At 40.7% G+C, this 23,406-nt stretch overlaps 1 protein-coding gene across 24 annotated transcripts in view; it reads right to left on the bottom strand.

The window, feature by feature from the left end:
• HFM1 (helicase for meiosis 1) overlaps positions 1–23,406 on the bottom strand; it is a 117,935-nt gene that overhangs the window by 5,664 nt on the left and 88,865 nt on the right. For 16 of the 24 annotated variants that reach the window (XR_016237193.1, XR_016237195.1, XR_016237197.1 and 13 more), the window contains 6 exons: positions 16,165–16,245; positions 15,805–15,920; positions 12,375–12,454; positions 11,300–11,403; positions 3,888–4,112; positions 548–638 (listed from right to left, as the gene is read on the bottom strand). Coding sequence is in view for 16 of the 24 variants with exons in the window: in XM_051857508.3 (XP_051713468.3) it covers positions 548–638; positions 3,888–4,112; positions 11,300–11,403; positions 12,375–12,454; positions 15,805–15,920; positions 16,165–16,245 (697 nt within the window). In the remaining 8 variants the exon portion in view is untranslated. Of the gene's footprint in view, positions 1–547; positions 639–3,887; positions 4,113–11,299; positions 11,404–12,374; positions 12,455–15,804; positions 15,921–16,164; positions 16,246–23,406 lie in introns of those variants that run through there. The other 8 variants (XR_016237194.1, XM_070078057.2, XM_089337079.1 and 5 more) reach the window with 5 other exon arrangements.

The raw sequence follows: 23,406 nt of genomic DNA, 5'->3' as shown, positions 1-23,406 counted from the left end.
TGGGCCATCCTCCACTGCTTTCCCAGGAGCATTAGCAGAGAGCTGAATTGGAAGTGGAGCAGCCAGGACTTGAAATGGTGCCCATATGGGATGCTGGCACTGCAGATGGTGGCTTTACCCGCTACAGTGCTGGCTACGAGACCATAATTCTTTAATGTAGAATTCAGAATGTACATTTTTTAAAAAAAGGATTTTATTTATTTTGCCATTTTTTATTTTTAAATTTTAATTAGTTTTTAAAAGAAGCAAATGGTTTGTAGATTCAGTTCTAAGAACATAATGATTTTGCCTTCCTCCCTCCCCCCTTCTCCCTTCCACCCTTCTTTCATATTCCTTTCTGATTTTTAGTTTTTGAGATAACATGTTTTAAATTTACAGAATGTACAGTTTTAATATGCACCCAAGCATGGTTTTGGTGCAGGAGTTTGACAACAGCCTCTAAGAAACATCCCTCTAGGGCTGGATTTGTAGCATAGTGCCCATCTCTAATTATGTGTCTAGAGGATATAAAGTTCCAAATATTACAAACCAAAGTTCCAAAACTTGCCTGTTTGATATTTCTCTTTGGAATTTGCTCTTTGACTCCTGGAAAGGTAGCTCACTTCCTCTGATACTTGAACTCAAAGTGCTTCCAAATCCTATGTAAAGAGACAACATTTTGAAATAAAATACCAGGAAACAGCTGAATGAAGCTTTCACAAGTTCTACAAGGCAGGAAGGAATAATTCTTCTCAATAATCAAATTTAATTTGTATAAAGAAACAAAGGCAAAAAGTTATAGGAGAAAAACTATAAAACATATAAGTAAGCCTATTAATCACTATGCTGATTGCTATCAAACTATCACTTATATATTTATTTTAATTCATGTAAAGGATTAAGTCAAAATTGGTTCAATATTTTCAGTGGTCTTCATGTAATTATTTAAAATGCTATATACCTGGTGCAAAATGATATTTATTGAGACTAATTTTCCCAATGACAAAGCTATTCCCTTATAAGTTTAGGCCACCTTAAAAGATCGGAACACAGTACAATACATAATGACAATAATTTTTTTTAAGATTTTATTTATTTATTTGAGAGGTAGAGTTATGGACAGAGAGAGGCAGAGACAGAGAGGTCTTCCATCCACTGGTTCACTCCCCAGTTGGCTGCAACGGCCAGAGCTGGACTGTTTCAAAGCCAGGAGCCAGGAGCCTCTCCTGGGTCTCCCGTGTGGGTGCAGGGGCCCAAGTGCTTGGGCCACCTTATATTGCTTTCTCAGGCCACAGCAGAGAGCTGGGTCAGAAGAGGAACATCTTAGACTAGAAACGGTGCCCGTATGGGATGCTGGCTCTGCAGGTGGAGGATTAACCTACTGCACCATAGCGCTGGCCCCAACACTTGAGATAGGGATCAGTAGTTGTCTAGTGATACAGGAAACTGTGCCTACTGACTCCAAATCATGGAGACTTTCCTGGCCTATTTTCTAAGGTGGTCAAATCCTGATCTTTTAGAGAGAAGTATTGGCTCTTGTGGCAGGCATCTGGCACAGTGGCTAACATGCCTCTTGGAATGCCCATATCCCACATCAAGGTACCTGGGTCTGAGTCCCAGCTCCATTCCCAATCCTTGCCTCCTGATAATGTGAACCCTGGGAGGTAGTAAGTGATAGCTCAATCACTTGGGTCCCTATCACCCATGTGGGAGGCCCAGATTGAGTTCCAGGCTCCTGCCTTCATTTTAGCCCAGCCCAGCCCTGGCTGTTGCTGACTTTTGAGGAGTGAACCAGTTGATGGGTGATCTCACTTTATCTCTGTCGCTTTACCTTTCTATATAATATATAAAGTTGTTTTTTTTTTAAAATCACTGTTTAGGTAATTATTGGACCCCTAAAACAATAACATTTTAACTTCTAACTGCTTCCCCTAGAAAGATTATTTTTTAAAAAGATGATTTATTTATTTGAAAGACAGAGTTAGAAAGAGAGGGAGACACAGAGAGAAATTTTCTACCCACTGGTTCACTCCCCAAATGGTTGCAATGGCCAGAGCTGGAACAGGCCAAAGCCAGGAGCCGGAAGCTTCATCTGGTTCTCCCACATGGGTAGCAGAAGCCCAAACACTTGCCCATCCTCTGCTGCTTTCCCCAGGCTACTAGCTGGGAGCTGGATCTGAAGTGGAACAGCTGAGATATGAACTGTTGCCTGTTTGAGATACTGGCATTTCAGGTGGCAGTTTTACTTGCTATGCTGTGATGCCAGCCCCAGTGAGATTTTTTTTTAATAGCACATGGTGGGGTATGTTAAGAGACAACTATGTTTATGGGAATAAGAGCCTATATTGAGAAGGCTTAGGGACTGATTTCCTTTTATTAGCTCTTATGGGGGAGAGTTTCTTTATTTGCTATCTTGTCATATACTATCCAAGATTTCCATTTCTCTGCTTAAGTGAAATACAGTAAATTTGCCTTTAACTCAAAAACCCAATTCTCATTATTTTTAGTTTTTTAGGACTTAAATACAATTTCTAATATAGGAGAAATGTACCCTTTTTAATATGTATACCTGAAAAGGCATTTTGACCAAAAATGTTACTTCTTTGCAAGCAGATGAATTTTGTTTTTTGACAGGCAGAGTGGACAGTGAGAGAAAGAGACAGAGAGAAAGGTCTTCCTTTTTCCATTGGTTCACCCCGCAATGGCCGCTGCGGCTGGCGTGCTGCAGCCGGTGCACTGCGCTGATCCGAAGCCAGGAGCCAGGTGCTTCTCCTGGTCTCCCATGCGGGTGCAGGGCCCAAGCACTTGGGCCATCCTCCACTGCACTCTTGGGCCACAGCAGAGAGCTGGATTGGAAGAGGAGCAACCGGGACAGAATCTGGCGTCCCGACGGGGACTAGAGCCATGTGTGCAGGCACCACAGGCGGAGGATTAGCCTATTGAGCTGCGGCGCTGGCCTGCAGATGAATATTTTTAAAAAATGGAATACTTTTGTATCATCTTAAAAATGAAGAGTAAGAGGGGCCAATGTTGTGGTGGAGACTAGAATGGAGTTCCTGCCTCCTGCCTCTTGGCTTTGACCTGTCCCAGCCTTGGCTGTTTCGGCATTTGGAGTGACTCAGCAGATGGAATATTCATTCTCTCTCTCTCTCTCTCCTTCTCTCTCTTTCTCCGTTATTCTGAGTTTCAAATAAATAAATAAACAAATAGATAAATCCTTTAAAAAACAAAAAGAATTACAAGTAGGATAGTCTCTTTTATGGGGGAAAATTCAATCATCAATCAAAATTTGAGTAGGATTTTTGATAAGAAAGAAAAGCAACAGACTACAAAACTTCCTTTGCTATATCATCATCATGGAATCTTGACCTCTGTTCTGAAGGGAAGAAACACTCTTTGTGGAAGGGTCATCATTTCAGTTTTGCTAAAAAATTATAAATATTTATTTATTTAATTGAAAATCAGAGTTACAGAGAGTGCGGGACACACACACACACACACACAGAAAGAGAGAGAGAGAGAGAGAGAGAGAGAGAGAGAGAGAATCTTCCATCCACAGTTTCACTCCTCAAGTGGCTGAAATGGCCAGGACTGAGCCAGGCTGAAATCAGGAGCCAGGAGCTTCAATCAGGTTTCTCACGTGAGTGGGGCTTTTCCTAGACCATTAGCAGGGGTCAGGACTGGAAGTGGAACACCTGGTATATCGTCCATATGGGATGCCAGTGTTGAAGGCAGTGGCTTTACCTGCTATGTTACAATGCTGGCCCCTTAAAATTATAATCTCAAGAAACTAAATTTAATTAAGCAAGCACACACACAAAGGCAAGGAAAATTAGTGCCAGAATCCAAAATGAAAAATATTTAAAGAATTTCTAATGAAGTTATTTCATGCTAAAATATAATTTTACCTGATGTTTTTGTCTTCTCATCATATGAAAAGTTAGTAACTTCTATTAAATTTTCATCATCAAAATCATCCCAAACTTCATTTTCCAATTCAAAGTTCACATTCAAAACTTCTGAAAATGTAGAGTTGCTTTTATCTGCATCTGTCAAATTTTGGTTTCCAGACATGCTAAGATTTCTGTTGACCAGCACTGTTTGTACAGCTTTCTCATTCCATCTAGAAAAATCTGTTATGTATATGTATAAAAGAGTATAGGTACTTTTTAAACTACAAGCATCATTTTATATTGACATATCAAACAAATCTTTCAACTACTAAACAGTGTTCTTCCATAGTAATTTTCAAAAGCATTGGGTCAAGCATTGTTGAGTATTGTGTTCAGCCAATTCTATTTTGTACTACATATACAGATAGTCACACTAAATTTAATTTTCAATAGATTCTTTCAGACACAATTAAATTTTCCTCTTGATTCCTATTTTAGAATAACTCCACTCCAAGATTGGATTGTGACAGCTTCTAAAATGGTCTTCCTTCTCCAGTTCATCTTCTGGAAAGTTAATTTTGAAGAATGTTTGAACATACTGTCTAAAGCTTATCTGTATCTTTCTCTTGCCAGAAGATCCTCGGTGTTACTTATTTTTTTAACATTTATTTATTTATTTGAGAGACAGACTTACAGAGAGATGGTTAGACAGAGAGGTCTTCCATCCACTGGTTCACTCCCCAGATAGTTGCAACAGCCAATGCTGGGCCTATCCAAAGCCAGGAGCCAGGAGCCTCTTCTGGGTCTCCCGTATGAGTGCAGGGGCCCAAGCACTTGGGCCACCTTCTACTGCTTTCCCAGGCCATTAGCAAGCAGGGAGTTGGATCAGCCCATATGGGATGCCAGTGCTGCAGGCAGAGGCTTAACCTACTATGCCACAGCTCTGGCCCCTTCTTATTGTTTATAGCCAGAATTTAGAGCAGACTATCTGGGTGAAAATTCTACCTCTGTCATTTATTAGTTGTATATTCTTAAGTAATTCAAACTGCCTGATTCTAAAATTCTTCTCTGCAAAATGGGCATAATAATAGTACCTACTTCAAAACATTGTTATGGGGACAAAATTACTTGACTTGTACAGTTTTGCATAGTAGTATACTAACAAATGTTTAATAACTATCTCTCTACATGCAAGTATTTTTTACTGAAATTTACTGACATAAAGAATGCCAGTAGCACATATTTTACAAATAATATATATAGCATGCTTAATTGTAAGTTACATTTAACTAACTGATTTTCATTGAGTTTACCACTCTTTTATCTATAGTCAACCTCTGGTTGCAATTAATAAATGAGTTTAGTTTTTATATAAATATTGGTTGACATTTTTATTGACTTTAACAAGTAAGATGAAATTCACTTTAAGGGACATTCTTAAGTTCCTTAGAATTAGCAGTTTTCAAACACTAGAAGAATCTTCCCTCAATTTTCTGTGTTATTCACAATGTCATGGCTAAAGACACAGCACACTGTTGAATTTAATCTCTACTATTAACATGTTATTCATCATGGTTTTAAATCTAAACAGTAAATCAATTCCTGATTAGTAGTATTTACTGATTTCCATGGTAAAAATACACTCATAACTACTAATGTGACATCAGTGAATAAGAACTTGGGAATAAATGCACAGAACCATCCCTTTAATTCTTTAAATTTTAATTAGCAGTATTTCCACCAAATGTATAAATAACCTCAGGAACACAGAAAACAAGTTAGATGTAATAGAATAATTAGAAAGTTATGGGATTTGAGTATTTCTTTTGATTTGTTTTTAACATAATTTATTTAACTGAAAATTTGTATAATTGAAATTTTAATAATAGCTGAGTTTCCTGAAAATTTAGCAATAAGCTCTCATAAGCCAGTGCAGGCTTGCTTTAGTACTCCACAGTTTCCTTCACTGCAAATACTATCCTCTTCTTTATCTGTCCAACTCCTACCTTATCTTTCAACCATACCTACAACTATAGTTCACACAGTTCTACTCTTGTACATTGATAGGCACACACACACACACATACACACACAATATGATATGTACTAAAAATGGAAGTAGTACAAAGTGCAAAGGGAACACAGAGGAAAGAGGACCTAAATCTGCATATAGAGTCAGATAGACTCTTGTAAGGTGATAATACATGTAGGAACAGTAGGAGAAATTAGAGGATGGTAGATCTGTGGTTGTAGAGCAGAATAAGAAGGAGACATTCCATGAAGGGAGAATAGCATGTAAAAAACACAGCAGAATGAGAGACTGGGAACTGCAAATTTTTAGGATTTCTGGAGCACAAAGTAGAGGAAAAAGACAAGACACACTGAGACTACTCAGACACCTAAGTGATAAATCACATTGATACTTTTTTGCCATGTTAACAGGATTTTTTTCTTCTTATGGTCAAGAGGCAACTAGAAGACATTTTATCAACAGGTTTAAATGATCAGGTACACCTGTTAGATCCCTTGGAATAGGTACGGATTGCAAGATAATGAGACTGGAAGCAGAGAGAAAATAACAAAGTTATTACAATAAATGAGTGACTAAATAAATGTCTAAGCTAGAATATCAATAGAAAGGTACAGAGGAAAGAACGTCTGTGAGAGATGTACTGGACAAAATAAGATTTGGGAATTATTTGTGGAGTGAGATATTTAGAATAATCAGCTTTAGTAGCGTAGAAGAGGATATATTCACCTAGCTAAGGAAAAAAAGAAGAGCAGAGTGACTTTAGGAAGATGGGAAGAAACAGTTCAGTTGCTAACCTGTTGATTTTTGGGTGGATAGGTCCAGGAAAGTGATTATATGACTTGAAGTTAGAAAGAAAGACCTAGACAAGAAATACAAACCTAGAAATCATAAAAATATAGTTAACGACTTAAAGCATAGGCTTGACTTATATTTTCTAGGAAATGCTTTTGAAGTGAGAACAATCAAGAAGCAAAAAGAAGCAAGAAGTGGAAGCAAAAGTGGGAAGAAAGAAGAGGAAGAAAAGGAAGAATCCTTTTGCCAACATCAACAGGAAGAAAATCCCAAGAAGCCTAAGAAGAAGCACAAGAATCAACAGAACGGTTTAACTGAAGCCAAAGGAGAGATTTCCAAAAGGAAGAAATACCAGAAGTATCAAATACCTCAAAAGGTAAAAATAAATAAATAAATAAGTAAAAGTTGAGAGGCCAGCGCTGTGGCCTGAAGTGCTGGCATCCCATATGGCCATCGGTTCTAGTCCCAACTGTTCCTCTTCCAGTCCAGCTCTCTGTTATGGCCTGGGAAAGCAGTAGAAGATGGCTCAAGTCCTTGGGTCCCTGCACCCACATGAGAGATCTGGAGGAAGCTCCTGGCTCCTGGCACAGCTCCAGTTGTTGCAGCCAATTGGGGAGTGAACCATTGGATGGAAGACCTCTCTCTCTCTCTCTCTCTTTCTCTCTCTCTCTCTGCCTCTCTTCTCTCTGTGTAACTCTGACTTTCAAATGAATAAATAAATCTTTTAAAAAAAAGTTGAAATAGTTCACTGAGTTCAATATTTAGAAGTTAACTAAATGAGCAAAAGTAATTTTTAAGGGGTGATGGAGAAAGAATCCAAACTTTAATTAAGGAAGACTGATTAAGATGTAAAAAAGTGATGTACCAAATACAAATTGCTTTCAAGAATTTTTGTTTGTTGAAATAGCAAAAGTGAGAGGGTGAAGACTTGAGGATTCTGTTTTTTTTTGTTTGTTTGTTTTTTTGTTTTTTTTTTTTTCATTTGCCTGACATTCTTTCCTTTCTGTTAGTGAGAACAGCCCTCTTTTCCTTTGGGGAAACTGCCTCCACCATGCCATTTGATCCTAGTGAGGCCATAATTCATGACACTCTGGAGTTACATCACCCAGTTCTCAGGCTACTAGGCTTGATGAAAGATGATCACATGACTTAAATGAAGCCAGTTAGAATGAACTCCAGCTTGCCAAAACTAACAGGGAAGATGAGTTTTTCCTACGGAGGCTGCTAAACCGGGAAGATAAGTTAGAAGGGACTTGACATGAAGAAAGCCTGTTTAAATAAGTCAGTCAGCAACAGGCACTGCTAGAAGATTCAGAGAAAGCCAAAGGCATATTGAGCTCAGTAGAGTGCCTGGATCTACCCAAATGCATGTCTTGACTTTTAGTTTGCATGAACAGTTACCATTTTCATGCTTAAGTCACTTTGAGTAGAATTTCTACTACTTCTACACTATTTGATTATAAGTGTATAATCAAAAAGGCCCCAGCTAGCTAGATGGGGACATAGAGCTAAAGAAGGAAGACCTGAGCTTATTCATATGCTAACAAGAAAGAAACAACTGACAGGACAGAATGAAATACAGGAAACAGGATAAGACTAACTCGTCTCCTAAAGTTCAAGAGAAGGCAGAATTGGATAGGATTAAGAATATAGTGGGAGAAACAAACTTCAAATAGAAGAAAAGGCAATTTCTTCTTTCAAAACAAATAGAGGGCTATGGATGGGTTCAGAGACAGAGAAGTATATGGTTGGTATGTGAGAAAAGGTGAAAAATTGAAAGAGTTCATATATTATTGGCTTGATTTTCAGTTCTCCTCTGATAACTAAAAGTCAATTCTGTTTTATAAAAATGGCACTGGACTAGGAATCAAGAGATATGGAAACTATTTCTGGTCCTGCTATTAATTAGATATGTGATTCTGGGCAAGTCATTTAATCTATCAGTCTTGACTTCTTTCACTATAAAATGAGAAATTGCACAAAAGTCCCTTTCAATTTAAATTTTATGATTCAGTATGCTTCCACATATAATTTTGACATTTTTCTTCTTCTTTTTTCAAAATTAGAATACAGATGATAAAAAATGCCATGTTTTCTCAAGACACTTACAAAAGCAGCTTTTGAATGAATTTAAAGTATGTTTTACCAACAATGACTAATGCATGGAAAATATAATAAATATACTCAATTACTTCTATTAATAATACTAGATAAAATTTTAAGACCTTTACAATTTATTTAATCCTAAAATCTCCAAAATATAGCCAGATAAGGGAACTAAGAAAAGTAGTTAAATATACTATGAAATGTTCTACTAAATGGCAGAGCAAGGACTTGGACACAGACAGATAATTTTCAGATCCTGTGAGCTTAACTACCATTTTATATGGTTCCATTTAAAAAAAAAAAATGTGGCCCACTCAGTAAAACAGAATACTATTATTAATTGGAGAGTTAAAATACCAATATGGTACCTTTCTGTATCAAAATATAAGTTGTATTTGGGATAGTGGATTAGAAAGAAATAAAAGGATGGGGCTGGCACTGTGGTTCAGTGGGTTAACGCCTTGGCCTGAAGCGCCAGCATCCCATACCGGTTCGAGACCCGGCTGCCCCACTTCCGATCCAGCTCTCTGCTAGGACCTGAGAAAGCAGTAGAAGATGGCCCAAGTCCTTGGGCCCCTATACCCACATGGGAAACCCAGAAGAAGCTCCAGGCTCTTGGCTTCCAATCAGTGCAGCTCCGGCGGTTGCAGCCAATTGGGGAGTGAACCATTGGATGGAAGACACCCCCCCCCCACCTCTCCTCTCTCTATGTAACTGTGCCTTTCGAATAAATAAATATTTTAAAAAAGAGAAAGAAATAAAAGGAAAATTATGTAAATACCCATACACTATAAAAAGTAAGCAAATGGAAAGATAAACTGTCATAAAGAAAGGCAGGGAATAGAGCAGTAGTATAAGGAGGGAATAAGAAGTTGAAGGCAGATAAAAATAAAAGGTTTTACAATTTTATAACACATATCCATATTTTAATGACATTCAGGCTTTGAACAAATTGGATAAATTCTCAAATTCTTTAGGTGAGATTAGGAGGTTTTCATTAATCTCATATGGGGCCCAATGGCTGCCATGGTGTCACAAGAGGTGATAGCTACTCCAGCCCTTGCCCTCTTTAGATTGTAAATTATGACTAAATGAAGATAAATGACAGCATGAAGAAAAGAGCGGCAATAGAAGAAGCCAATGGCAAACACAGAAAATTACTTTCAGAAAACCCTAAGCTTACTATTTCATTTGCATTTATGTAGAGCCATTTGAGCAGACAGCTCACTGGCCAGGATTATTTCTCACACACTAAAAAAGACTGGCTATTAATAGCATGATTCAGGGAATTATGCTACTAATGACAGGATCTAGAGTAATGAATGACCAGGCACAGTGTTAAAGAATTAATAGTCTCATGTGACAGGTACAAACAAAAAGCAAATCAAGATTGCACATCAACTATATCCCCAAACCTACGTTACAGTCTCATTATAGAAATCTTAACAATCATAGGTTTAAGCATTGGAGAGATACTAAAGGTCACCAATTTCAATCTATTCACTTTGAAGGTAAGACTAAGGTCCAAAGAAGCTGAATAATTTGCTGAAGGTCACACAGCTATTTTGTACAATTATACTGTCGCTCCCCCTCTTCGTGGAGGAACGACACAGGACCCTGCGCTGTTCTTTCGTCTGCTCGGCCCTCCCCGGGTTTGCTGCTGGTTCTTCCCGGGTTGGCTACTATCCCTTCCACCTCCGTGGAAGGGCAGTTCCCCCTGGCCGCATTCCCCACTTCCGCAGGGGAGCGGCACACCGCCGGCCAGCTTTCTCGGGGGCTGCACGGGTTCCCTTTAGATGTTCCCCATAGATGTTCCTGGTGCATGCCGTCTCTCTCCTCCTTTATAGTCCTCCTCCGCCAATCCCAACTCAGCTGAGTACGCTGCTCTCCAATCAGGAGCAAGTCCTACAGTTAATTGGTTGAACTGGAGGCAGCTGTGCGGAAGCTGTTTACTTCTCTCCCAGCGCCATATTGTGGGAGAGCAGATGCATAGAATAAGTCTTAATTCCAGTAACAGTCTAGTCCGGTTTGCTCCCCACATATACTAATTCTATAAATAATTTAAAATAATTCTAAGGACATATGTAAGTAATAATTCAGCATTTTTACACTCTGTTGGACCAAGGATTCCTTATTTTTCTTAGTTTTTTCTCATATTATCTTTCATTAAAATAGCTAACACTATATAGAAGTTTTTTATTTTTAAATTTTATTTAAATTATACAAGTTTCATGTATTTCATATATATATATATATATATATATATATTTAGGAACATAGTGAAACTTCTCCTTACCCCACTGTAAAATCTATAAGACAATACCATCTGAAATAACAAAATCAAGAGTTTGAAACTGGTTCACTAATCCTAGAGAAAAATGTTGTTAATAATCATAATAATTTCAGATGTTGGTTTTTCAAAAACCTTACCTGTCAACCTGAAGTAATGATAAGTCATATTCCCTCTCAAGTCAATAGCAATGATAATTTACCTTACCTTTGTCTTGATATTCTGATGGCTCTTGCTGGATTTTTCCACAGATTTTATGCTGATCCCATTGTTCCATTAGAGGCAATTCAGGTATATTTGAATATTCCAACCTTTATAAAGATAAATAAAATAATAAACATGTTAAAAGGAAATAAGAAAACAAATCTAGCTTATTCATATAAATTTTTTAAAATGTGGCTTCTCCACTCAATGCTTCCATGATAAACTGTACCAAGCTTGGGAAGTGACCAATACTCAGTCTCCTTACATGCTCCCAGTAGATATCTGCTATCTGTGTATAGTCTTTAAAAATCTAATGCTAATGTTTTTAATTAGATAAGAAAAGCTGAGATCTCTAGAAGTCATGCTGGTATCAGGTATTCTGAGTGCTTAGTTCCCACTCTGTAATGGTTGTTACAAAATATTAGATGTCCTCTCTTCCTATAGAATGCCCTTGTCAGGATGGGAAATTATTCATATACTGTAGTCTTCTAGGCATCATGACACAGGAAAGGAATGCTCAGTTACTGTCTAGGACCTTCTGCTTACTAATATGGAATATGAGCTTCAGCTTTCTCATCTGTAAAATGAGATGAAAATACTTTATTTTATGAGCTAGTTGTCAACAAAGGTGTGATTTTTAAATTATACCATATTTTATAAATCTGAGGTGTTTTTAATATAGAATGAGCATCTTAATAGAAAGGTTAGACTTTGTACGCTAACAAGATTTCCCTTTTTAAAGTATAGTAAATATACTACTGTCACTTAGCTTAGAAAGAAGAGAGAACCTAAGGGAGTTGCGTACAAGATAGGTTTCCTAGGAAAGAGATGATTTGATGAGGGCTACCTGTAGATGATTCAATGAATGTTAATGTATTCTATAACCGTACAGTTCTAAATAAATCTTAGGTATGAAAGATCATGAAATTCTAGTATCATTGCTTCATTACAGAAATAAATGATTACTGTGATTTTCTGCGTATAAATAGTGACCACGTTTCCCTGAAAAGCAGGTATCTGATAGAACAAAGACTTCAAGATGAATATTTTATCTTAGACATTAACATTATATTTGTACCTTGATATACTGGGTAGGGAAGGTTTTGGAGTAAAACCAAACTCTGTAAGGCTCACGCTTTGAGGTTTATTCATCTGAATCTATTAATGAAAAAAATACAAGTTCAACTATCAATTTCATATGAAGACCAAACATACCAAGAACAAAATCCCTGCTAGTTTATAAAGTTCAGAAATCAATGAATTAGGAGAAACTGAGGGGAGTTCTCCAATCAATCTCTTTCTTAAATGTAGGCATTCTTCATGCTTCTTTACTAGGCCTTCTTCTTTTTACATTCTATATACTCTCAATGAAAAATCTGTGTACTCCCAGGACTTCTCTTCATGTGAATGACTCTCAAAACTGTATTTCTAGCTCAGCTGCTCTACTGATTTTCACAGTTATATCCAACTGTCTACAGGATATCTTTACGTAGACATTTGCAAGTCTCTAAATTCAGAATTTATGGAACTGAATTTATCCTAAGTCTGCTTCCCCAAATTTGCTTTTTCTCTAGAGTTACTAACCTAGTAAAGTCCAACTTTTCTTCCCATTCCTCAAGCCAGAAAGCTGGGCATCAATTTGACTACACCTTTAATGTCACTCCTCACAATCAATGAGGGACCAAGGTAGTTGAGTCTACCCTGAAAAATATTTTAAACCCAGCCACTTCTTTCCCTTGCTACTGGCTCTCCTATTCTAGGCCATCATTTTGCTCAGATTATTGCAAAAAAATCACCTAATGAGTCCCTGTGTTTCTATTCTATCATCCCCTAATCCCTTCTCTACACCGCAGCCAGAGTGAACTTTATGAAACACAATTCTGATCATTCACTGATTAAAGCCCTTCAGTGACTTCCCAATACTTTCAGGATAAAGTATAAATCCCTGAAATAGCAAAAGGGTCTGCATGATCTAGCTCCTACTTACCTCTTCAGCTTTGTCTGTCTATACTTTTCTACTTATAATTGAACTCAAAACATAATGTATTATTTCAGTTCCTTTAAAGATCTTTATCTGTCTCCTGTCCCAGAAACTCTGTATATTGTTTATGTCTGGAATATTTTTCTACCTTTTCCCATCACCATTTTGATACTCTACCCTTCCATATTTGACTTATCGTGCAGTTCTCAATTCTCAATTAGGAATCCTTCCTTAGCCCACTAAATTTGAATTGAGTACACTTTCTATCTGAACTCAAGTATCTTATATTTCTGTCACAGACTCATATATCACACTATATTGAAAAGGCCTGTTTACTTTTTTGTATTCTTAATTCAATTATTTATTCTGGGCCGGCGCCACGGCTCAATAGGCTAATCCTCTGCCTTGCGGCGCCGGCACACCAGGTTCTAGTCCCGGTCGGGGCACCGGATTCTGTCCTGGTTGCCCCTCTTCCAGGACAGCTCTCTGCTGTGGCCTGGGAGTGCAGTGGAGGATGGCCCAAGTCCTTGGGCCCTGCACCCGCATGGGAGACCAGGAGAAGCACCTGGCTCCTGGCTTTGGATCAGCCCGGTGCGCCGGCCGCAGCGCGCCAGCCACAGCGCGCCGGCCGCGGCGGCCATTGGAGGGTGAACCAACGGCAAAGGAAGACCTTTCTCTCTGTCTCTCTCTCTCACTGTCCACTCTGTCAAAAAAAAAATAAAAATAAAAAAATAAAAAATTTATTTATTCTACGAGGATTAGAAATAAAACTCTTACTCATCACTATATTTTAGCACCCTGACATATTCTTGGTGCTCACTGAATATGGAAAGAAGGAATAATAGGGGGAAAAAAGGAAAGAGGGAAGGAGAGGGGGAAGAGAAGCAGAAAGGAAAGGAAGAAGTAAAGAGGCAGGGAAGGAAGAAAAGAAGGAAAGAAAGTAGAAAAAGAAACTTATGCTACTAAAACATTCAGAAGGTGATGACCATTTCAAACCTCATGCCTCTCTCTGTTTCCCAACATTCCCTTGTTTTAGCTTTATGACTCAGAATTTTCACTCTTAAAAAAGTCTTAGAGGGCTGGTGCTTTGGCACAGCAGGTTAACGTCCTGGCCTGAAGCATCAGCATCCCAAATGGGCTCCGGTTCGAGGCCCGGCTGCTCCACTTCCGATTCAGCTCCCTGCTGTGGCCTGGGAAAGCAGTAGAGGATGGCCCAAGTCCTTGGGGTCCTGCACCCGTGTGGGAGGCCCGGAAAAAGCTCCTGACTCCTGGCTTTGGATCGGCACAGCTCCGGCCATTGCGGCCAATTGGGGAGTGAACCATTGGATGGAAGATCCCCCACAACACACTCTGCCTCTCCTCTCTCTGTGTAACTCTGACTTTCAAATAAATAAATTAATTTTAAAAATTCTTAGAAAAGGGATTTTCTGGGTTATGATGACAGGTTTAAGATAAGTCTGCCTTTGACTTAGCCTACCAAGCAGTAAAACCCTCATTCCTTCATCACTTGTTCAGTATAAAAATAGGTGCAAGAATCAAAATCAGGGGCCGGCGCCGTGGCTCACTTGGTTAATCCTCCGCCTGCAGTGCTGGCATCCCATATAGGCGCCAGGTTCTAGTTCCGGTTGCTCCTCTTCCAGTCCAGCTCTCTGCTGTGCCTGGGAGGGCAGTGGAGGATGGACCAAGTGTTTGGGCTCCTGCACCCGCACGGGAGACCAGGAAGAAGCACCTGGCTCCTGGCCATTTGGGGAGTGAACCAACGGAAGGAAGACCTCTCTCTCTCTATCTCTCTCTCTCTAACTCTACCTGTCAAAAAAAAAAAAAAAAAAAAAAAAGGAATCAAAATCAGCTTCAGACTTTCCAGCCCAGTCCAAGCCAGATGGAGTCAGGAAAGGACAAGAATGCCCAGATTCAGTTCCTGAATATTTCCCCCTTTTCTCCCTTCTTGGAATAAGGGGAGAAAAAAGGGCTGATGAGGAATGGGCAGAATAAATATGTATCAAAAGCAGATTTAAGTACTGATTTTCAATAATGGTAATTTTCCAAAGCCGGCGCCGTGGCTCAATAGGCTAATCCTCCGCCTTGTGGCGCCAACACACCAGGTTCTAGTCCCGGTTGGGGCGCCAGATTCTGTCCCGGTTGCCCCTCTTCCAGTCCAGCTCTCTGCTGTGGCCAGGGAGTGCAGTGGAGGATGGCCCAAATCCTTGAGCCCTGCACCTGCATGGGAGACCAGGAGAAGCACCTGGCTCCTGGCTTCGCATCAGCGCGATGCACCGGCCGCAGCAGCCACGGCAGCCATTGGAGGGTGAACCAACGGCAAAAGGAAGACCTTTCTCTCTGTCTCTCTCACTGTTCATTCAGCCTGTCAAAAAAAATTTAAATAAAATAATGGTAATTTTCGTAGTCAATCCCACAAGTAATTAGTTCCAAAGTATACATTAGGTATCTACCTAATTGGTATCCAGAACAAATAATATTGATATATAACTAAATACAGAACACAGGAATAAATGTTATCAAAATTAACCTTGAGTCGTTTAACTGGAGGAAGAGATGAACAGGCATTCCTGTTTCTTAAATCAGATAAATATGAAGAAATTGGTGAGTCTCTAATTTCTGATTTCTGTGCAACTCCAGTTTTACCTATGAAAAGAAATTTTAGATTCTTCAGGTTGAAATTCAGGTACTGTTCATATAAAGCCAAATTTCTTCAAATTTTCAAATCTAATATTTATTTTTTAAAATGCTGTCCAAAAAAGAAAAATTCTTTGACAGCTATAAGTTGCACGATATAAGTATCATGCATAGATAATTAGGATGTCATTAGTATTCATGAAAGATCCTTCAGTTTCTAATGCCTGAAATAAACTTGTTTAATGAAACTCACAGCAGTCATGTCCACATGTTTGTTTATTTTTACAAGGATGATTACATTCTCGGTTCCCAGGTTTTTTGCAAGTAGTCATTCCTAAATTAAGAAAAACAAACTCATTTATTACTTTATTATTATAAATTTAATATAATTTTTTCCAGTCTCTTTTTAGTACAAAAAGATTATGATGTTCATACTTCCTCAACTGTTAGCCCATGTAATTTTTTTAAAAGATGTATTTATTTAGAGGCGGAGTTACTGAGGCAGAGAGAGACAGACAGACAGACAGACAGAGGGGTCTTCTATCTGCTGGTTCATTCCCTAAATGACTGCCACGGCCAGAGCTGGGCTAATCTGAAGCCAGGAACTTGAAGCTTCTTCCTAGTCTATCACATGGATGCAGGGGCCCAAAGACTTGGGCCATCTTCTACTGTTTTCCTAGGCCATAGCAGAGAGCTGAATCAGAAGTGGTGCAGCCAGGACTTGAACCGGCACCCATATGGGATGCCGGCACTGCAGGCTGTGGACTTTACCTGCTATGCCACAGTGCCGGCCTCAGCCCATGTAATTTTTGAAAGATATTTCTGGTAACAGCCCCTGTCTCACTATTAGCCCCATCCCCAGCTTTTTGTAAGAAAAATCTAGCCTCCTATAAACTTCTCTCAACCTCTCTGGTTTAAATAGAGCTAAATACAAAGAATATTAATAACTTCTGCCCTGAATGGGGTAAGGACAAGAGTGGAGTTTTAAAACCTTTCTTTGTTTTATACTTAAGCCCGAGAACCCTGAAAGAAGCAAATTTCATGATACTTTGATGACACAACTGACAACAGTTAGTAAATAGGACATCAAACATATTTAATAGATATTAGAAATACATGCTTTAGGGAAATAAGAAATTTGCTCATGAAATCACAGAAAGATTTCTCCCAGCTTGACTATCCTCAGCTAAAATTAATACACTCAAATATATATTTCTTTTATTATATTTTAAATAGTTTTTTTTTGTTTTTATATATTTGTTTTAGCTCTTGGTAGAAACAATAAAGAAAGGAGAGATTTGAATTGGTCCAGAAGGACAGGTAGGCTCTGGATTTAAGGAGGAATCAGAAGAAGATATTTCAGGTAGAGGACATTAATACTCAAAGGCAGCAAACCAGGCTGGCGCCGCAGCTCAATAGGCTAATCCTCCGCCTGCGGCACCGGCACACCAGGTTCTAGTCCTGGTTGGGGCGCCGGATTCTGTCCCGGTTGCCCCTCTTCCAGTCCAGCTCTCTGCTGTGGCCAGGGAGTGCAGTGGAGGATGGCCCAGGTCCTTGGGCCCTGCACCCGAATGGGAGACTAGGAGAAGCAACTGGCTCCTGGCTTCGGATCAGCGCGGTGCGCCGGCCGCGGCGGCCATTGGAGGGTGAACCAACGGTAAAGGAAGACCTTTCTCTCTCTGTCTCTCTCTCTCTATCACTGTCCACTCTGCCTGTCCAAAAAAAAAAAAAAAAAAAAAAAAAAAGGCAGCAAACCAAAGATTATAGGAACCAAAATCAGCTTATTTTTGCTGGAGCATAGATTTTCTGTGAACAAGAAATGTTGGAGTAAATGACCAAGCCTTTTTTGCTCAATTTGCAGTGCCATTCTTCAATCAGCCTTCTCAAGTCACAGCACTTCTAGACAATGAATAATATTTGTGTGGTAGCCTGGAGTAAATGCATGAGACTGCTGAGCTTACAAGGCAATAGTCTGGTTACTTTGAGGGCTGAGCAGATCAAAGTATTGGGTGCTGATAAAAGTAACAAAAAAGTCCCTGGCAGTTGGAAGTTAGCTAAACCAGTGTTCCCAGTTGAATATAAACAAATATTTTTTTGAGGATATAAATAATGCTCAGACAAGGCCGCTCTGTGATAATAGTAGCAGAGACAAGACTACCATGCAGTTATTTCTGAAACTAGGGACAATACTCAAGAGCCACAAAAATAAAGAAATATCCCCCTCTTCTGGCTAACACAGATGAGTGCTAGTTTTTAAATCTTCCCACTCCCAAATAAAATGTATAAAAATATCCCACTTCACTTTATGAGAGCACACTTTCTAAAATTGAACTCTGCTTTCCCTAAACTCTACAGAGAGAATCAGTCAGAAAAAGCTGAAATTCTATAATAAGCTCCTCTCAACTCTCTGCGATGATCCCTTGTTCTGTTGATGCACTCTCATTTGCTATAATAAATAAATCCAACTTTCCTGAAATAAAGGTGCTTTCCTAGTGTCTCTGGCTGAAAGGCTTTGAATATACTTAGATTATTTCCCAACTTAGAAATGTTAGCTATTTCCTACCGCCAGCAAAATTAATTCCATATTCGAGGTCCTGCATAATCTAATTCTAGACTCTCTTTTCTAGCACCCATAATAAGCACAAATCCATCAAAAACATATTCAGCTGTCATTCTTCAAATAATCCCATGCCTTTCTGTGACTGTGTCTTTGCTACTACCTTGGGAGACTTTCACCTACTTGTCTATGAGAAGTCTATTAATTTTCAAAGCAACTCAAACAGCACTTTTTTTTTATAAGAGATTGATTGTGATCACTTATATGAAGTGATTTCTCTTTCCTTTGGGTCCATATGCCATTTGCTTTGTGGCTCTCACTTACTTTGTGCTGTTTTTTATTTAATATATTCACAGGAAAAACACAGTAGTAAAGTACAAGGCATAATAAAGATTTTTGTGGGTACAAACTGATGAAATCTTTACTTAATATAGACTAAATCGATCTTCTGTATATAAAGATAATTGAAAATGAATCTTGATGTGAATGGAATGGGAGAGGGAGCAGGAGATGGGAGGGGTGCGAGTGGGAGGGAAGTTATTGTAATCCATAAACTGTATTTTGGAAATTTATATTTACTAAATAAAAGTTAAAAAAAAAGATTTTTATATGGGCTTTCATCTGAAAACCAATCAACAAAAAAAACAGAATTAAAAATAATATTTGTTCTGTTTACCTCACAGATAAAATGAAATTAAGTATATAAAAGCATTTGTAAATCAAGTGATAAGCTAACATATTAATGTATCATATTTACTATCACATTACCTCAAGATGATACAACTAATATAAAGTTAGAATTGTTCTAAATGCTATGAAGGAGAGGTACACTGTACCTTGCGGTAACAGTGGGATTGTCCTGGTCAGGAGGGTTGGGCAGAAGACTGAAAAAGAATGCGAGTTAGAAAGGCAAAGAGGGGGCCAGTGCTGTGGCATAGTAGGCTAAGCCTCTGCCTGCGATGCCAGCATCTCACATATGCCCCAGTTTGTGTCCTGGCTGCCCCTCTTCTGATCCAGCTCTCTGTTATGGCCTGGGAAAGCAGTAGCAGATGGCCCAAGTATTTAGGCCCCTGAGAGGGAGACCTGGAAAAAGCTCCTGGCTCCTGGCTTTGGTTTGGCTTGGCTCCAGCTGTTGTGGCCATTTGGGGAGTGAACCAGCAGATGGAAGACCCTTCTGTCTCTCTCTCTCTCTCTCTCTCTCTGTGAAACTCTACCTCTTCAGTAAATAAATCTTAAAAATCTTAAAAAAAAGAAAAAAGCAAAGAGGTAGGAGAAAGTGTTTTAGGCAGACGGGATAACGTGTATATATATACTGAAGCTTTATGACAAAGGGAAGCACAGCACACTGGAGAAATTGAAAGAAGCTTGTGGGGAGCAATCCGGACTAGACTAAGTTACTCGAATTAGGACTTATTCTATGCATCTGCTCTCCCACAATATGGCGCTGGGAGAGAAGTAAACAGCTTCCGCACAGCTGCCTCCAGTTCAACCAATTAACTGTAGGACTTGCTCCTGATTGGAGAGCAGCGTACTCGGCGTGTGGGCAGCCGAGTTGGGATTGGCGGAGGAGGACTATAAAGGAGGAGAGAGACGGCATGCACCGGGAACATCTATGGGGAACATCTAGCTGAAGGAACACCCGTGCAGCCCCCGAGAAAGCCGGCCGGCGGTGTGCCGCTCCCCTGCGGAAGTGGGGAATGTGGCCAGGGGGAACTGCCCTTCCACGGAGGTGGAAGGGATAGTAGCCAACCCGGGAAGAACCAGCAGCAAACCCGGGGAGGGCCGAGCAGACAGAAAGAACAGCGCAGGGTCCTGTGTTGCTCCTCCACGAAGAGGGGGAGCGACATAATGGTGCCGTGACTCGGATAGGAAACCTGACTCGGATAGGAAACCTAGGACGGATTAGGAAACTTAGGAGGGAAGAAATGGGAAGAAATGGGAAAATTACCGGAGAGAGAGACTAGCAAACAGCCTAGGGAAAAGCCGGACGAAAAGGGTGCCGGAAGAAGCTATTGAAAGCCTAGGCATAGACTCAGATACGGACTACAGGGGGAAGCTGGGAGAAATCTCTAAGGTCGAAAGCGAAAGTGAAAGCTAGAACAAACAGACTCGGATGCGGACTGTGGGGAGAGGCCAGGAGAAATGAGGGAGGAATATCGTTGGAGGAAAGCTTGGGGAAACATACCGGGTAGAGAAAAGTGTTAGGGAAATTGAAGCCGCGGGGGGCAGGCCAAGGCGGACACGAAAGCCACTTTGGGATTCTCAAGTTAGCCCGGGAATAGGGGGCGAAAAGTTGAAACCAGAAGCTGAAACGTGAGCCTGGTTGGGATCCGTCTGATTAGCCCGGGGAGCAAAGGACGGGAAGCCAAACCGTGGGGCGGAGACGTACGCTGGGTTGAATTCGCCAGGCTAGCCCGGGGAACTTAGATTGAATGCTAGTGGCGGACACGTAAGCTACGCTGTGTTACTCCCGGAAGCCGCCGCGTGCAGAGAGAGCACGGGGCGTGAATAGATAGGGAATGGGGCTGGCGTAGGCCGTGGTGCAGACGCGAAGGGCGTGGAGACCGCGGAGCGCGCGAAGCCAAGCCGCGCAAAGCCGGGAAGCCGCGCAGATGAGAGACGCGGGCTGAAGCGGCTCGGCGGGAAAGCCGAGGAGAAAGAGCCTCGGGGCGGAGCCTGCCGGCAGGGCGAGGCACCAGGAAGCTGCGGGGATAAGAGAAACAGAAGTTTAGAAGTAAAGTGAGAGAAATAGGAATGTTGGCAGACAGAAGTAAAATGGGAGAAATAGGAATGCCCGGAGATAGAGAAATAGAGAAAAATAAGGCCTCCCCTCAACATGGCAATGAGAAAGCTTGGATTCGGCCTGCCTGATTAAGTGAGGCGATGAGCACGATGAGCACCTGGGCGGCTAGCAGCTTATGCGCCGCAGGTCACCGAAGACAGGCACGAATTAACATCAGTAAGGCTTCCCCACAATACAACCATTAGGAGGCTTGGATTCGGTCTGCCTAATTAAGGCGGTAAGCGCCAGCAAGCAGCTCGACCAGAGTATGAGCTGCAGGTCACCGAAGATAGGCACAAACCAACACTAATAAGTCTCCCCCACAATACGGCAATGAGAAGGCTTGGATTCGGTTTGCCTGATAGGTTTTGTAAACACCTGCAGGCAGTTCTAGCAGAGCAGAGCATGCGCTGCAGGGCACCGAACACAGGCACGCATCAGCGCCTAAAAACCTCCTCACAACATGGCGAAGAGAGGACCCGGATTCGGTTTGCCTGATAGGACTTGTAAGAGCCTGTGGCAACTCTAGCAAGTAGAGCAGAGTGTGTACCGCGGGACACCGAAGACAGGCGCGTATCAACGCTAAAAAATAAAAAGAAAGGGGGATCTGTGGGGAGCAATCCGGACTAGACTAAGTTACTCGAATTAGGACTTATTCTATGCATCTGCTCTCCCACAATATGGCGCTGGGAGAGAAGTAAACAGCTTCCGCACAGCTGCCTCCAGTTCAACCAATTAACTGTAGGACTTGCTCCTGATTGGAGAGCAGCGTACTCGGCGTGTGGGCAGCCGAGTTGGGATTGGCGGAGGAGGACTATAAAGGAGGAGAGAGACGGCATGCACCGGGAACATCTATGGGGAACATCTAGCTGAAGGAACACCCGTGCAGCCCCCGAGAAAGCCGGCCGGCGGTGTGCCGCTCCCCTGCGGAAGTGGGGAATGTGGCCAGGGGGAACTGCCCTTCCACGGAGGTGGAAGGGATAGTAGCCAACCCGGGAAGAACCAGCAGCAAACCCGGGGAGGGCCGAGCAGACAGAAAGAACAGCGCAGGGTCCTGTGTTGCTCCTCCACGAAGAGGGGGAGCGACAGAAGCTCAGTGTGACTGATACTCAGCAAGTAAGAGAGAATGCCTAAGATGAGATTGCAATTACAGAAAAGGCAGCCTCTGTTTATAGAACAGCTCCATCATGGCACCCTGACAATTGCATGTCTCCATATAGGCCTTGTTGGTAAGACTCAACTGTTGGCACAATGTCCTATGAGCCTCCTCATAACATGGAAAAATGGACAGTCTTGTGAGGAACTATCAAAGGCCATTTCTCATCTGACTCCTTAGCTTGCAAGAGGCTCCCTATCTTGGATAAGGTTGCCATGGGGCAGTTGCTCATTGCCTTCATTATCCCAAAGACATGGAATTTTGTCCCTTTCAAATATAGCTGAAGGCTATAAAACTGTCTAGCGGAAGCCTAGAGTTCATTCCTCAAAAACAAAGCAACTCACTGCTCATACTGTCATCTGGCCCCTTTAATTCAGCGTAACTCTGTGGGGTGTGAAAAGTTGATGCCAACCTGATCTTGCTTTGCTGTCTATGTAAGTATTAAACTGTCTAAATCCATTTGGGTTTCTTAGCAGCTGCCATTGCACTGCTGTGTACGGGGACTTGACTATGTGACCATATGGAACTTTGTAGGGCATGTTAATGATTTAGATTCTAAATGCTATAGGAAGTAACTTCAGTACTTAAACAAAGAGAAGGCATAATCAGATTTGCATTCTGAAAAAAAAATCACCCTATGGAGTGTAATATAGAAAAGAGATTTGAGATAGGCAAGAATGGATGCAAGAAAACAAGGTAAGAGGCTAGGATGGAAATCTAGATAAGAGAACAACAGTAACTGTCTTGAGGGGGTGGTGATAGTAGAGCTGGAGAAGATGGAATTATTTGAGAGATGTGAAAAAAGCAAAAATATCTTAAATACAGAATCAAGCAGAGTGCTTTTGTTTTTTGAACAGCATATTGCTTTCCTTAAAGTTTTGTCTTCCTTGTCATCTAGCAATATCTACCTAATTTTTATCTTTAAGTCTAGTATTTTTTAATTTTAATTTTTTCATTTTATTTGAAAGACAAAGACACAGAGAGAGAGAGAGAGAGAGAG

This window comes from Oryctolagus cuniculus, chromosome 7 (genome assembly GCF_051225735.1).
Source record: "Oryctolagus cuniculus isolate XC-2025 breed Fujian yellow rabbit chromosome 7, ASM5122573v1, whole genome shotgun sequence".
Lineage (NCBI taxonomy): Eukaryota > Metazoa > Chordata > Mammalia > Lagomorpha > Leporidae > Oryctolagus > Oryctolagus cuniculus.
This window is presented reverse-complemented; position numbering and strand designations above follow the sequence as displayed.